Source organism: Sorghum bicolor, chromosome 10 (assembly GCF_000003195.3).
Source record: "Sorghum bicolor cultivar BTx623 chromosome 10, Sorghum_bicolor_NCBIv3, whole genome shotgun sequence".
Lineage (NCBI taxonomy): Eukaryota > Viridiplantae > Streptophyta > Magnoliopsida > Poales > Poaceae > Sorghum > Sorghum bicolor.
The window spans coordinates 35,119,496-35,136,782 of NC_012879.2; the positions used below are offsets into that span (position 1 = coordinate 35,119,496).

General features: G+C 41.5%; 1 protein-coding gene across 1 annotated transcript; it reads left to right on the forward strand.

Moving 5' to 3' along the window:
* LOC8072942 (replication protein A 70 kDa DNA-binding subunit D) lies at positions 248–2,158 on the forward strand. The gene is made up of 9 exons (XM_021449843.1): positions 248–380; positions 460–563; positions 662–794; positions 928–1,009; positions 1,129–1,255; positions 1,339–1,493; positions 1,580–1,718; positions 1,803–2,069; positions 2,153–2,158. Exons 1-9 carry the CDS (start codon positions 248–250, stop codon positions 2,156–2,158), a joined length of 1,146 nt encoding a protein of 381 aa, XP_021305518.1.

A 17,287-nucleotide genomic window follows, 5' to 3' on the forward strand; every position in this document is an offset into this window, starting at 1 on the left:
CAATATCCACAATTCTTACCATGAGTGCGTATGTTTCTTTTACTATGGAACATGGCTGTAGGATTTTGAAACATCAGATATATGTGCTGAACTACACTTACCTGTATAGGGAAACTGCATCCATGCACAGATCTACCCACCTGACCATGAACAGTTCAAACCTTTGATAAAAGAAGGCAGTGTGTACAACTTGTCCTACTTCCGGGTCAGGAAATCTGGGAAGTATAGGCCGGTTGATAACGATCACATGATCAATTTTACAAGGTGGACTTCTGCGGAGGAGGTTGTTGAGATTCCGCCTGCTTTCCCTATGTATACCTATTCCCTTACTCCCATGGAACAACTGCCACCATGTGCTGAGGAGACCACGTTCTTCACAGGTATATCTTTATATGTACAGAGATTGTGATCCTAGCGGACCTACACAAACTGATTACGTATTGTCCATCTCCTGTGTAGATGTAATTGGTGTAGTCACTATGCTCTCAAATGTTTCATCACTACGTATTAGGACACGCCAGAGTGAATCGCTGAAAAGGACAGTCACTATATGCAATGCAAGGTCAGACGCCCACAAATGTTTGCATGCTATGTTTGTTGCATACTATGTTTGCATCATGTCCTACTATGTATATGGCTGCTTAAGTTACAGACTATGCTTGACAGTGGTGCTTCACTGGATGTTGTGCTTTGGGGTGAGAGGGCAACTGCATTCCCAGCTGAACAAGTCCATAGGGATAGAACCACCCCACAGACCGTGATATTTGTTGGAGCTCTTGTCAAGAGCTATGCAGGTAGGACACTATTATATTATTACTATGCGTTTTCAGGTGATATGAACTTAATGTGCATATGAGAAGTTCGCTCTTCTTGGCTCTAAATCTACATACTAGATGCTGCACCTAAATCCACCGCTTGTGGTTTCAGATAACGTGTCATTGTCTGGGGGACCATCATGCAAGTGGTACATAAACTTCGAGGTCCCTGAGGCGAAGGCCCTAGCAGCAAGGTAACATGCTCATCTATATATTTAGAGATTACATGTGGCATCGACCACTAAACTTGATCTAAATCAGAAAAAAAGTCTCTCACCATGCTCTAAACTATCATAAACTTTTTAATGAACAGTGGGTCAAACATTTACCAACCAGTCAAATGGGAACAACATATGGCTTCCAGTGAGCCTGTGGCTTTCGCTCCTCCTGAGCATAAGAAAGTGTCGGACATCAAATTGCTTCATCCATTCAAGTACAAGGTCATATATTTATTGTTTTGACCTAATTCCCTATGCCAATTCCAAACCCTATTACATATTAATCCCAAGATAAATCTCTACAGAAAACAGAGTGGCTGGTTACAGTGACAGTTCAGAAGATTGACAAATCATGGTGGTATAATGCATGCAAGAAATGTCTCAAAACAGCAAGACCTTTTCATGATTCTTTTAGATGCACTGAGCCTAAGTGTGGAACTATTGGTGTGCCTGTCCCAAGGTCAGCAAGTCGCCCACAGCTTGCTGTTATATGACTTGTACTGTACCTATAAAGACTTATTGCTAATCTGTCGTGTCTGCCAATAGGTACAAGCTGTGCATAAGTGCTGGAGATGAGACAGGTGACACTGAGTTTGTCATCTTTGGCCGTATCGCACAGCGTCTCACCAGAAAACCAGTTGATACTCTCATTGCAGATAATCCAACTGGATTCATACCAGATGAGGTCACAAGGTTGCTGGAGAAGGTGTTTGTGTGGAATGTCAGTTTCACAGAAAACACAATTGCTACTGGGATTGTCTCTTTTCAGGTCAATGGTCTCGTGGCTCAGCTAGATGGTGACAATGCTCTTTCGGTGACGCCGATAGGGTCACAGTCATCATCTCTCATGCTCTCTAGAGATGGTGGCAGCAGCATGCAGAATACCCCTCAGAAAAGTTTCACCAGTACTCTCCCTTTGCCACCAGCTACCTCAGAAACTAGCCATGCGTCCAGCAACACACCAATCAAAATACCTCCGCTGATCCCAAGAGCACCAGCTACACCAGAGAGTTCCAACGCCGCTGCTAAAGATGAGGTGGGTTGTGCATTTCTCTTTCAATACTAATTGTTTTCCAATGCAGTCATTCAAGATTTACTTGCTGCACAACTCTATTATAGGTGTAGAATGCTATAAATAAGGATGATATGCTTGCTTTAGCCTCAGCAACAGCTACTCCAAAACAAAATGATCCTCCAACAACTCGTCTTATTCTGCCCACGCCTAAGCTAGAGAGTTCACCCATACGTACATGCCTTTTCACTGTTTACTAAATTATAGCATCTATGGTTCTTGGATTGTGGTCCCTGCAGGCTGCTGTTGTTTCTAGCATAAACAAAGATGCTCGTGACAACTCTGAACCCAAGACACTAAAAAATGTGAATAGGAAAAGGTTGACACTGCTGAAAACTATTTTATGTATATTCACATGTGTTCGCATGGTATCCTAATATGTATATGCATGTGGCTGTTTCCTTCTAGAACTCGCTCATCACCCAAAAAATCTGCGAAGAAACTTTTCTTAGATGGAGATACCGTGAATAGTTGATCGGAGAAGGGTGATCAAGGTGCTTTTGTCTCTACAAGCTGCAGCGGAGTGCTCGTTGGCGTGTACCTTAAACCTCGCGTGCAACTGATACTCTTTTGGTTTCTCGGTACCTCTATATATGTACTCTCTAATGATCGCCAATGTATTTGGATCAGCATTCTAAGCTACTGACTATAGTGTTTGGTAGTCATGAATACCGATCGTGAACTGTAATGGCATGGTATGTGATGTATGGCTAGATAGAACCATAATGGCTAGAGAAGCCATGCATGTAGTGATGGATTGTGTAGTATGTGGCTGAACAGGACCATAACGGCTGCGGAGCCCTCATATTTGTTGTTTATGGATGCTTCTTTTCTGCTAAGTTAAAAACATTAGTGATAAATGTGTTTCGTAACATAGTACATATTTGTTATTCAAATATTGTTTTCCATTGTAGGGCGCCCGAAGGGCGCCGAATGATCTAGTCTCATTAAAATGCACATAGGCCTTAATGGACCAAAATCTGATTTGGGCTCAATTAATCCCGCAGCTCTTTTTGTGGAGTCCTTCTTTTATTAATATCTCTTGATTCCGAACTCCAAATATAGCAAATAATATATGCATTTCGATCAGCTCGACGAGATCTTTGTAATGGTGTACTCCATTCTGTGATTGGTGCTTGTACCAGGGCGGGCGCCCTAGGATCAAGGACGGACGCCCTGGCCCCGGGCCCGTCTCGGCTCCGCTTCGGTCGAGTTGCTTCTAGAGTCTTCCTGATTATGGAAAATTACCGCACACATTAATTCTCTATGTAAACCCGACATGTGGGCCTTTCCTTCGTATTTCCTAACAACCACCTGCAGAAATAGGCAAACACCAAAACTCGTGGAAATCTGTCAGATGAAACCCTAAGTCTAGGTGTCGCTTGCATTTGGATCCTTTTTCATGATTAGTTGACGGTTAAATGTGAGCATTAATGACCATCAACAATTGCTTAGACCTTTGTTTCAATCTGTTATTTTAGTAAGTTCGGTTAAGTCGCAGTTCATTAGAGTCTTTGTTTTAGTTGTTGATCATTTATCCTTCGCGTGTTCTTTGTGCCTCTTTTATATCTAAAAATCCCAACAAAAAAATCTCTATAGCCTATATCAACCTTTGTGTTAACTTTGATCCTATCTAGCTACTGGTTGTTGTTTTATTTCTATCTTTAGTTGTGCAAGTATTATAATCTGATCTCTGTTTTTAGTTCTATATAGAAAGAAAAAAAAGTGTGTCAAAAAAAAGAAAAGTGAAGTGAAAAAAAAAGTTGAGAAAGGTTCAGAGAGAAAGTCTGAAAGATTAGTTGGTTTATGTGCACAAGTGCTGAAAGTTTCATATCAAGTTCTGCAACCAGTTTGCTATCTTTGTTTGGTGCAAAACTTTGGTTGGGTCTGATTGCAACACTTCCATCCCAATCATACTCCTTGTTTGCATCAATTCTGAAATTTCTTTGCGTGTGTGTGATCTATTTATACACTTCGAATCTTTTGGTCAGCACTAGGCAGAGAACTTCTAGTTTGGATCGTTACTTAACTTTACAACAACTAGACTTCAGATTGCATTCCTTGTGTATTACTCCCCACCAAGCTCCACATAAAAACCATCATAATCGGTACTCTCTGTTCTTGTATTCACCTCGCCATCACTTTCAGTTGCCACCATACATTTGTTTTCTTTGTAATCTGCAGCAGAGGAATTCATAAGAGCTTCGGTGGTTAGAGAGGTGAGTTGTGAGAGCCACAAAATTTTCATATTCCACAAATACAAATTATTTGTATTCAGCTAACCTTACAGGAAGATGGGTCGAGTGGACATCAAAGATCGTGTTACCATAGCACAATTTAATAAACTCCGACAAAGCATGGAAGAAAAGCAAGAGAGGTTGACACAAGATCTTCAGAATCTTATGACTGAAATCAGAAGGCATCGTCCACCTCATGATGGTGCAAGCAACCATAGTGGAGATAGAGAAGATAGTGATGGAAGAAGAGGAGGTCGGAGGAACCTGAGGGCTGCACATTGTAAAGGAAGAAGACATAGTGGAAGAAACGATGATGAATCTGAAGATGAGGCTAATGACAACCCTTCCAACTCAGTTTTGGTCGCCGATGTCATAGAAGAGGCAACCATGAAGAAAGATTTGGCAAACTGAAATTTACCATGCCAAAATTTGTTGCTGAACCATCCACGAGGAATTTCTCTAGAGGCTCAAGTGGAGGCTCTCGATCTAATTTTCAGGGTACTTTTAGTGGAAAGAACACTGTTGTCCCAAGTTCAAACCAGCAGCATCAACGGCTACTTCAGTGGGTTCTACTTCCAGGAGTAGTGGAATTCAGAGCTTCAAGTGTGGAGACCTTGGGCATATAAGTAAGGAGTGCCCCAATACTCAGGTGATCATTGTGAATGATGATGGAGATCTTGAATCAGCTAGTGAAGAGGGAATTGAGGAGGAAGCCCATGGAGATGAGGACTTTACGAGCTGCGAGTTTGAGCAAGGAGCTGCTCTTGAGGTGACTCAAATCTTGAGTGTTCTGGCAAATGAAGCCGAAAATGGGCAGCGATAGAAATTATTTCAAACTAGAGCAAAGGTGCATGATAAAGTGGTGAAGGTGATTATCGATGGAGGGAGCTGCCATAATCTTGCTAGTTGTGAGATGGGTGATAAACTTGGCTTGAAGCTGCTACGACACCCTCATCCATATCATGTACAGTGGCTGAATGATTCGGGAGATATCAAGATTGGATATAAAGTAAACGTTCCATTCAAGATAGGTGAATATGTTGACACAGTAGAGTGTGATGTGGCACCTATGTTGGTGTGTCACTTGCTGCTTGGAAGGCCATGGCAATATGATCGATATAGCCAACATTGTGGGAGAACAAATCAGTTTACTATCAATCTAATGGGGAAGAAGTTTGTTCTCCAGCCTATGACACCCCAACAAATCATGGCTGAACATTTACAAAAGAAATCTGAAACTGTTCCAGTGAGTAGAGAGGAAGGAGAGCAAAAGAAATTGAGTGCCATCCACAATTCGGTGAGTGAGTGCCACAAGCCAAATTTGACGGAGAAAAAGAAAGGAGAGGGAGAGAATTTAGTCATGCTAGCCACAAAATCTGAAATGAGAGAAGTGAGGAACAACCCTGAACAAGTGCTCTTTGTACTTGTGTACAAAGACATTTTAATGTCAGCTAACGACATGAACTCTCTTCCTAGTGTTGTGTCTCATCTTTTGTAGGACTTTGGAGATGTCTTACAAGAAGAAACACCAGCGGGACTACCTCCAATTCGTGGGATTGAGCATCAAATTGATCTCATTCCAGGGGCTGCACTACCTAATCGACCACCATACCGAACCAATCCAGAAGAAACAAAGGAGATACAAAGGCAAGTGCAAGAACTTCTTGAGAAAGGTTTTGTTCGTAAAAGTTTAAGTCCTTGTGTTGTTCCTGTAATTTTAGTACCTAAGAAAGATGGTTCTTGGAGAATGTGTGTTGATTGTAGAGCTATAAATAACATCACTGTTCGCTATCGTCATCCTATCCCACGTTTAGATGACATGCTTGATGAATTAAGTGGTTCCACCATATTCACTAAAATTGATTTGAGAAGTGGATACCATCAGATAAGAATGAAAATAGGGGATGAATGGAAAACTGCATTTAAAACCAAATTTGGGCTGTATGAATGGTTAGTTATGCCTTTTGGTTTGACTAATGCTCCTAGTACTTTCATGAGATTAATGAACCATGTATTGAGAGCTTTCATTGGAAAATTTGTTGTTGTCTACTTCGATGATATCTTAATTTACAGAAAGTCTTTTGAGGAACATGTGAATCATATTCGGCAAGTCTTGGAAGAGCTTAGAAAGGAGAAATTATTTGCTAATCTTGAGAAGTGCAGTTTTTGCACAGACCATGTTGTGTTTCTTGGCTTTGTTGTTTTAGGAAAGGGCATAGAAGTGGATGAAAGCAAGGTGAAAGCCATCAAGGATTAGCCAACTCCAACAAATGTAAGTCAAGTAAGAAGTTTTCATGGCCTTGCTGGTTTTTATAGGAGGTTTGTGAGAGATTTCAGTATCATCGCTGCTCCTTTGAATGAATTGACAAAGAAAGGTGTTGACTTTAAATGGGGAAAATCACAAGAAAATGCTTTTCAAGAACTAAAGAAACGTTTAACTGAAGCACCATTACTTGTTCTTCTTGATTTCATTAAAACTTTTTAAGTTGAATGGGATGCTAGTAGAATTGGCATAGGAGGAGTTTTTATGCAACAAGGAAAACCTATAGCATATTTTAGTAAAAAACTAGGAGCTGCTCAACTGAATTATTCTGTGTATGATAAAGAATTATATGCTTTGGTGCGTGTGCTTAAAACATGGCAGCATTACTTATGGCCAAAATAATTTGTTATTCACTCTGATCATGAAGCTTTGAAATACTTGAAAGGACAAGCAAAACTGAACCGTCGTCATGCCAAATGGGTTGAGTTCATCAAAACATTTTCATACATTATGAAATATAAGTGAATCGCACATTGTCAATGTTGCTGCAAACAATGGTAAAAAAGAACCTGAAGGTTTGGGAGGAATGCTTGCCACATGTGGAGTTTGCATATAATAGGGCAGTACACTCTGCCACTAATATGTGTCATTTTGAAATTGTATATGGGTTCAAACCTATTGCTCCGATAGATTTGTTGCCCCTTCCATTGCACGAAAGAACCAATATGGAAGCCTCCAAGCGTGCTACATACATCAAGAAGGTACACGAGAAACCAAGGAAGCAATTGAACTCAAGGCAGGACGCAAGGCTGCAAGTATGAACAAACATAGGAAGAAGGTGTTATTTAAACCCGAGGACTTGGTGTGGATACACTTGCGCAAGGATCGCTTTCCTCAGTAGCGCAAATCAATATTGCTGCCACGAGGAGATGGTCCATTTCGTGTTCTTGAGAAGATCAATGACAATGCATACAAGATTGATCTTCCTACAAGTTATGGCGTGAGCAACTCCTTCAATGTTGCTGATCTCTCACCATTCACAAGTGAAGACACTTTAGAGTCGAGGACGACTCCTTTTCAAGGGGGAGGATGATATGACCATGCCACCAAGCAAGATGTCACAAGCTCCAAGTCAAGCTACACTCACTCAAGTTTCACCTACACCGACACCAGCCCAAGTCATCGATGGACCGATTACACGTAATCATGCAAAGAAGCTACAATAAGAGGTCCACGCGCTACTTTGTGAGATTATTTTAACATTAATGAGAATTATATACTACCTAAGTGTTGTACCTTGATTGTACTAAGGTATATAGAAGAAGATAAGGATGAATCTGACCCTGAAGAACAGACCAGTGCAAGTTCCAGAAGAAGTCAAAAACGGACCAGTGGAAGTCAAAAACGGACCAGTGCAAAGAAATCTTCATAACGTTTTTCTCACAAAAGCTATGAAGGTCCATGAGGACTTGTTGGAAAGCTTGACGAGTCTACTTTCCAATGAATCTAGTGGCGACCAGTTTGGAAACTCCATATTGCCTGCAGAACATAATTAGTACAGACTGCTCAGAAGGTCAACAGTCTATCGTGACAAAATGTTGGTACAACTTGCCAAGTAAAATTGTAGCAATCTATAATGTTTCATGATGGTTGGCATATATTGCTGAAAATCCCTTTGAGTCTAGTTTCACACCCAAGAAACGGTTCATCATTTGGACTTTCCAATAAAACGTTATGGTCAGTTTATTGGAAACTGCTCTGGAGGCCAACAGTCACGCGAAGCCACTTCGTGAATCCATTTCGAGGGGACCTTTCACATTGCCTTCCCTCAGAAACTCTATTTCGTTTTCATACCTATCTAGCAGGGCTGTTGCTAGTATAAATATCCCCTAAGACTCATTGTAATCGAAGACTTTCGATAATTGAAATACAGAATCCCTTTTGTTTAGCTGTGTGCTAACAAATATTCAGAGAGTGATCTCTACCCCTTTGCTCTTGTGATTTCCTCGCAGGATTACATAGGCGGTGGCTTCATCCGCTCCCAATTGGTGCTCCTACTCCCTTCAAGGTATTCCTTGATTGATTGTAGGTTATGTTGGTTGGTTCTTTGAGAGTGTGGTTGGGCGAATCCTTGATTCAGGTTGCCGGTTAAAGACGGTGGTTGGCTTTGAGTTTTATTTGCCAGGTTGCACTAGTTATCGCTGCTTGCAGCAAGTTATCCGGCTGTTCTTCAGCAAGTTATCAATGTTCTTCCTACGTCGTTGTTGACGGTCCTTAAGTACTAAAATTAATAATCAAATAAACATGGAAAAGGATCAATATGAAACAAACATCTAGAATTAGGGTTTTATCTGACAGAATTCCACGAGCTTTGGTGTTTATCTATTTCTGCAGGGGGTTATCTGAGAATATGGAGAGAAGGCCCACATGTCATGTTTACAACGAGATAATTACGTGCCGCGCAATTTTCCTCAATCTAGAAGGGTCCAGAAGCCACGGGAACGAACGAGAAGAGAATCGGGCTCGGGGGCAGGGCGCCCGCCCACCCCCCTTGGGTGCCTGCCCTGGCCAAGAGTTGGATCGGGACTCTCTCTCGGGACAACGCTCCACCGACCTAAAGGATCAATCTAACCGTACAATCTATGTCGGTTTGATCCAATGGCTCACGTTCACTTGAGGGGACTATAAAACCAGACCCCCTGGCCCCTGGAGGAGAAGAGAAGAAATCATTATTCAGAGGTAGCCATCAAAGTTAGGGTTTAGAGCTTCTCTCCCATAGAGAATTAGAATTAGCCACTCTCTAATCCTTCAAGTTTAGAGGTTTGATTAGATAGCAATTAGAGAAGTAGAGCACTACGCTCTGGATTCGGATCTTCGGTAATAAAGATTGGTATTATTCATATCTTTCTCTAATTCTTTGTTCTAATTGCATTATGTCTCTAATTATTATGTTCTTAGTTTGTTCTAATTCTATATTTGATATAGTTCTAATTGATAATGAGTTTATGTATATGTTTGCAAAGCGCTTAGCTCTTGACGCGAGGGAGTTACGTGATAGATCACATGTGAGCGTGGTGCTTAGATGTTATTTATCTACAAATGTATCCTATTGGTCGGGTCGTGTGGTAGTTCGCGATAGTGACAGCTTCGTTGATTCTTATATAGTCCACCCTCCGTTGATAGGACAGGCAGAACCGGTATTGTGGAGTAAGTCATGCGATGCTCTGATTTACTTTATCAATGTTCCTTATACATGAATGAAGAGTGTTTTATGCTATATATGGTCTTGTAGATAACTAGAGTAGATTATGACTTAGTAGTTAGTAGGTAACTTAGAATCCATTCTCTAGCTAATCTGACATCACCTACATATATGAGGAGTAGTCTATTTTCTAATCGCTGTGTTATCTACCCATGAACTTATAATTCATTATCATTATCTTTATGGTTTACCCCCTGCTAAAGTAAGTGACTGTGTGACGAGTTTCTCATTAGTAATCATGTTCTTGCAAGTTTATCTCTAGTCTATGCCTTGATAGATTTTGCCCCTTGATTTAATTTCATCTTCTTTAATTCTCTTGAGCAAAATTATAAATAACGATACCTGGAATACTTATCCTGGTGAAATGCTACAATGAGGTGTTTTATCTGTGCGCTTGCGGATAGAATAGATTATTTTCTAGAGAGCCTTTACATTTATAAATACCTTTGTACACTCTGGCACCATGCTGGGGATGACAACCTAGTATCTAAGTGGTGTTAGCTAGTGTCAACAGTCGTGAAGATCGGGACAACGTGTCGCATCACCTAGTGTCATCGCTGCAGCACCACACCAGCCGAATGCCCCAGGCGTTCGTCCTTCTGCTCCGCAGAACCATAATTACCCTTGTTATAATTGTGGTAAACCCAGACATTTTTCCAAGGAATGCCCCTACCATAAACAATATAAGCCCAACTTCCAAAGGCCGCGTGTCGGCCAACCTTAGTCGAGCCAGTTTAAGAATGTGGCTCAAAAAGGTCAAAATGCACAGAGGGGTAATCCCGCAAAGAAAGTTGGACAAGTTTTTCACATGGAGGTTGAAACCATACCGGAAGGCGAGCCGGTGATGATGGGTATGTTTTCTGTTGACAATCATCCTGCTTTAATACTTTTTGATTCCGGTGCATCTCACACCTTCATCAATCGCACCTTTGTGGTAAAGCATGACATACCCATCGGGGAAACTAAAGATCATTTCTGTATACAGTCGCTAGGAGGACGACTAAGTTCTAAGGAAATGGTCTATCAGATACCCATCAAATTTGGTGGGCATAGTTTTCCCACCAACATGATTTTTCTTAAGGATCAAGATATTGATGTTATATTAGGCATGAACTGGATGGCACAACGAGGGGTTGTGCTAGATATCCTACATAGAACTATCAAGATGCAATTGCCTGATCCCTACCTCTTAATCCAGCTAGCCACTCCAAAACAGGCAATTGAATAAGTTCATGCCGCCACAGAGAAAGGAGTTGAAGATATCCCGGTAGTTTGGTAATTCTCGGTTGTGTTTCCGGTGGACCTACCAGGTCTGCCACCAGACCGAGATGTTCAATTCAATATATAATTGAAACTAGGGACAACCCCAATTTCTCGAAGAGCCTATCGAATGGCACCAAAAGAACTGGCTGAATTAAAAACCCAATTACAAGAATTGTTGGAGAAGGGTTTCATTCAACCCAGTTCATCTCCATAGGGTTGCCCAACCTTATTTGTGAAAAAGAAAGATCAGACATTAAGGCTATGTGTGGATTATTGTCCCTTAAATGAAGTGACGATTAAAAATAAGTACCCATTGCCCTCATTAACTTGTTATTTGATCAGTTAGCCGGGGCTAAAGTATTCTCAAAAATTGATTTGAGATCTAGGTACCATCAAATCAAGATTAAGCCGGAAGATGTTCCCAAGATGGCTTTCACAACCCGCTACGGGTTGTATGAATATCTGGTGATGTCATTTGGTTTCACCAATGCACCAGCTCATTTCATGTACTTGATGAACTCCGTCTTCATGCCTGAACTAGACAAATTTGTAGTCGTCTTCATTGATGACATCCTGATCTATTCTAAAACAAAGAAAGAACACACAGAACATTTGAGGATTGCATTGACCCGTCTGAGAGACCATCAACTATATGCCAAGTTCAGCAAGTGTGAGTTCTGGCTAGACAAAGTTCATTTCTTGGGTTATGTATTATCAGAGGAGGGAGTCGCTGTAGACCCAGGTAAAGTAGAAGATGTCTTGAGTTGGAAGCCCCCTACTATGGTGCAAGAGGTCTGTAGCTTTTTGGGTATGGCGGGATATTACCGCCGCTTCATTCCTGACTTTTCAAGGGTAGCCAAGCCAATCACAACCTTGCTCAGGAACCAAACAAAATTTCTTTGGTCATCTAAATGTGATCAGGCCTTCCAAACCTTGAAAAGGCTGTTGACTACTACACCTGTGTTAGCCCAGCCAAATATTGAGAAGCCCTTTGATGTGTATTGTGACGCATCAGGAATAGGGATAGACTATGTGCTGATGCAGGAGGGTCGAGTAATTGCATATGCATCTAGGCAACTTAAGCCACACGAAGGGAATTACCCTACCCATGATCTTGAGCTAGCCGCCGTAGTACATGCCCTAAAGATTTGGTGCCACTACCTACTGGGAAACACTTGTCATCTATATACAGATCATAAGAGCTTGAAGTATATTTTTACTCAAGCTGAACTTAATATGCGCCAGCGAAGGTGACTAGAATTGATCAAAGACTGTGATCTTTAGGTGCATTATCACCTAGGCAAGGCAAATGTAGTAGTAGATGCCCTCAGTCGTAAGGCCCACTATAATTGCTTGATAGTGATGCCTAGAGATATTACTCTGTTCCAAGAGCTTGAGAACTTGGGAATAGAGATGACTCCACAAGGGAGTTTAGCCAATTTAAAGATTGACTCCAATCTCGAAACCTAGATCATAACGACACAAAAAGAAGATAAAGGCATGAAATACCTCAAAGAGAAAATTGCTAATAGAGCACCCACAGGCTTTAGGGTGGATGATGCAGGTGCAATCTGGTTTAAAAATCGGTTGGTAGTTCCCAAGGTACCTGAGTTACGTCAACAAATCCTAGATGAAGCTCATACCACAAGGTATTCCATTCACCCAGAAAGCAATAAGATGTATCAGGACTTGAAGCAGAGATTTCGGTGGACGAAGATGAAAATAGAGATAGCCCGCTATGTAGCCCAATATGACACTTGTCGAAAAGTCAAAGCCATCCATCTCAAATCTGCTGGAGAGTTGCAACCCTTGCCAATTCCCACCTAGAAATGGGATGACATCAACATGGATTTTGTGGTGGGCTTGCCTAAAAGGACAAAAGGCTTTGATTCTATTTGGGTTATTGTGGATCGTCTTAACAAAATGGCACACTTTTTACCTATGAAGACATTATATCCTCCTTCCACCTATGCCAAGATCTATTTTGATCATATATTAAGTCTACATGGGGTGCCAAAGATGATAGTGTCTGATAGAGGCACTCAGTTTGTCTCCCAATTTTGGAAATGCTTACATGAATCCTTGGGCACCAAGCTTCTATACAGTTTAGCTTACCATCCTCAAACAGGTGGGCGAACTAAACGAGTTAATCAAACATTAGAAGATCTATTGAGGTCACATGCCCTAATTTTTCTAGACAAGTGGGATGACTGCCTGCCTCTAGCGGAATTCTTGTATAACAATAGCTATCAAGAAAGCATTAAAATGGCTCCCTTCGAGGCACTATATGGTCGTCGATGTCAAACACTATTACACTAGTCTGAACCCGATGAAAGATGGTTCTTTGGGGTTGACTTGGTGAAGGAAACTGAAGACAAAGTCAAACAAATTCAGAATAACTTGAGAGTTGCTCAATCCTGACAAAAGAGCTATGCTGATAGAAGACGTCGACCCCTAAGATTTGCTAAGCGCAACTATGTGTATTTAAAAATATCCCCAATTAAAGGAGTGAATCATTTCGGGGTTAAAGGCAAGTTAGCACCTCGCTACATTTGTCCATTCCCAATCATCGACCGATGTGGACAGGTAGCTTACCGCCTTAAATTGCCTGAACGGTTATCCGGGGTACACAATGTCTTCCATGTATCCCAATTGAAGAAGTGTCTCTGAGTACCAGACCGGATCCAAGATTTTGAGGATCTGGAACTTGAACATGATCTTACTTATGTAGAGTATCCCATCCGATACTGGACCAAAAAGATAGAATTACCCGAAGAACAACTACCAAGTCGTACAAGGTACAATGGAGTCAACATTCTGAAGAAGAATCCACGTGGGAATCCGAAGACTATCTGATGGAGAACTTTCCCAAGTTTTATGCTTCTCTTCAAATTAGTGGCTAATAAAAACAAATGTGCTTTAAGGTGGATAAAGGTGTAACCAAAGACATGTACCTAATGTACGTGTATGTTTATAATGAGATGTTCTTCCCCAACCACTTGTCTTGTGAAAAAGCTAATGATAGATTAGCTTGACACATTTCCTTTTCCATTACTTACCCTAAGGCTTTAAATCTCGGGGACGAGATTTCTTTAAGGGGGAAGGGCTGTAACATCCCTGATGTTACGGATACTAAAACTGGATCATGTCATCATAAGCATTGAATAGCATATTTGTTGAGCACATCCTGGTGCATCAACTTAAAATAAGTTTCATTTTGTTGATTGTGCTTAGGGAATTAAAATGTGCTTATGTTGTGATGTGATGCTTGTGATGGTTGTCTAATCCCTAGATAAGGAGGGTTGTCGGGAGATAGCTAAGAAAAACCCTTAATTTCAACCCAAGTTTTTACCCCCTTTTGTGTAACTTAAAAACTAAGAAAAATTTGAGGATCAGTTCAAAAGAAAAGTTGTAGATCTTGTCAAAATGTACAACTTTAGTGTTTTGGGTTTTTGAAGTTTCAATACAAAATCCAAAGTAATTTTGAAAATACATATTTCCAGAAATTGCCCCCTTTTCCAATTTGAATCCCTAATTCAAAATCTCTTTGGAATCTTGAAAAGTGATCAAAATGAAAGTTGTAGAGCTCAATGAAATGACCAACTTTTATTCTGGGAGTTTTTCAAGTTGTTGAGAAAAATCAAAAGTAATTTTGGAATTTTTGTTCTGATCAAATTCAAATTGGAATTCCCCCAAATTGGAGTTTGAATTTCAAACTGTTTTATACAAATTCATACTCTTCCATTCAGAATCAGCTTTGGACCCTTAAAGATGTTTTGTAGCACTCAAAATTCTGAACAACTTTTGTTTTGACAGAAATTTGACTTCAATTCAAATTTTGGAAGTAATTTGCAAAAGATAGAAAAGGAGGGGATATGTCTTGCTACAGTGATCCGATGAGGATCACGGGCGCCTCTGCCCAACGTGGCCGCAGAGCATGCAGAGCCACGCGCACGCCCCCGCTGCCATGCAGCTGCTTGCTGGCTGTGTCACCGCACGACATGGACGCTCGAGACCCCTTCGCCTCGTCCTCTTGAGCGCTAATGCGGCCGGCACCACGTTTTCGCCATCCCAGAGCAAGAAAATACCGACGAACTTCCTTGCGAAATTCACCACACTCGTCTTCTCTTCGGCCGAATTGAGCTCCCCACCATCTCCGCCATTTCCTTGCGAACCGAGAGCACGCCGAGGAGAGCCTTCTCCCCTTTCCAAATGCTCAGACCACCTCCTTCCTCTCCAACTCCGCCCGACTTCCGCCGCGAGCCCCTTCCTCATGGTCAGGCCATCCCAGGAGGTATCAAGCTATGGTAAATGGTGTTAGAGCTCCACCTCGCTATCCCGTAGCTCATGCGCTTGCTCTTCTTTCTTGTGCACGAACAGGTTCGCCGGAACGACGTCACCAAGCTCGGAGCGCCCGCTCGAAGACACCGCCACCGTCGCCAGCACCCTCGGTTGCCTCTCCAACCTCGGTGACGTGAGCACCATGCTCCTTATCGCTCCTGGAAGCTCTCTAACGTGTTAGTTCGCGCTCTACCAAACTCTCACGGCCGGTCTACGTGCGACTAGTGTCGCTGTCCGCCATGCGTGTGGCCAGGGTAGGGAGAGAGAGAGGTAGAGCGTCCGTGGGAGAGAGAAAGGTGAAGCCGCTGCGCTTCTTCGCGAGGGCTAGGCCCCCACTAACGGCGGCCGGAAGCACGGCCGAGCTACCGGCGGGGTAGGAGACGAAGCTGACAGCGGGGCCCCGCTGTCAGCGACGTCGTGAGAGGGGGGAGAGGCGCGCGCAGCGCGCGGGACCAGATGGGCCGGCCTGCGGGCCGAACTGCTGGGCCTGTCACGGTTCCAAATTGGTTTTTCCTTTATCTTTTTATACTAAAAATGATTTATGTTTGACTTTGTGTAGAAAAATGTGTGCAGATCCATAAATGGTGAAAATATTTGAGTACGTTATATGCAGTGAGCATAACATAGGAAAAATACTAGGTTTCATTTTCTGATATTTTGAACATGTGTAAAAATTGTGTTCTTTATCTATTAAATAGAATTTCCATGATTTTTAGGGATTTATTTATGTGTCCAAAAATCACCAAAATTTGTGAGATGTCTCTGAGTGATATTCCCTGGCTTCACAAAAAGTTTGGTGGCATTTGGATAATGTTTGAATAAAATATTAATATACCCATATTTAGTAATTAAGTAATAATTCCAAAATAAGTAAATAATATTTAGCTTAATTTTCAAATTAGGATTTGAGTGATTTTGGGATTGTGTGATGACCTGAGGTCATTAACCTTAATGACCTTTGTCATTTAATTATTGTTTGGTATTAATACTTAATTACTGTCATTAATGCTTAATTAAAGATTAATTAAGATAAAAGGGACTAATAATTAATTAATTTAGAATAATTATGGATTAAGAAAAATCTTAATTTATTGCTGCAACCTCTTGGGTAAAAACACTAAAATAATAAACAACCTTTGATTACTGTTTTAAACTTGCTTTTGCACCGAGAAGGAAAGTTGTACTCTGACTCAATCCTTCTTACGTGTTGTCATAAGCATATCATGAGCATACTTCATTTTGTGTATAGTGCACGTGACCGAAGGAGCGATCGTTGAACCGAACCCCGAGGTTGGTGTTCCGTTCGAGGAAGTTGGAACCGAGACTTGGGAAGTCTCCGAGGAACTCACTCAGCCTTGCAACCAAGGCAAGCCCGGGATGCATTTAAACCTTCCTTGAATATTTTAAATCTTTTATTACTTGTGAATTAAAATGTTGCATTATGTAGTCAAGAATTGGGTTTAACCAACTTGTTGCATTTACTACCTTGATATTTGTTATCCTGTCCTTGGCACCTACTTGATGCTTAGCCCTACCTATTAGATAGGTTTTCAGCTATGAAAGTTTGAAGGGTTGTTGTGGAATACTTTTATTGTCAATGATGTTTCAACTTGAGACCAGTCGGTGGACTTGCTTTAAGAATGGAGTCTTAAAGTAGTGTCTCCAACTGTGTCGATTAAGGATTGGTCCGTTGATGGCCTGCTAGGTTGAGAATTTATAGTACTAGCCACTTGCCCTCGGTAAGCCCGGTCTTGTGATTCCTCGACGAGAGCGGCTACTCGCGCACTAGGCATGGAGTGATGGCGAGAGTAGCGTG

Coding starts and splice junctions, on each gene's coding strand:
- LOC8072942 (XM_021449843.1), top strand. CDS start 248: ATGATCAATTTTACAAGGTGGACTTCTGCGGAGGAGGTTGTTGAGATT. Junction 564..661: donor TCACTATATGCAATGCAAGG/TCAGACGCCCAC, acceptor CAGACTATGCTT/GACAGTGGTGCTTCACTGGA. Junction 1,494..1,579: donor ATTGGTGTGCCTGTCCCAAG/GTCAGCAAGTCG, acceptor GTCTGCCAATAG/GTACAAGCTGTGCATAAGTG.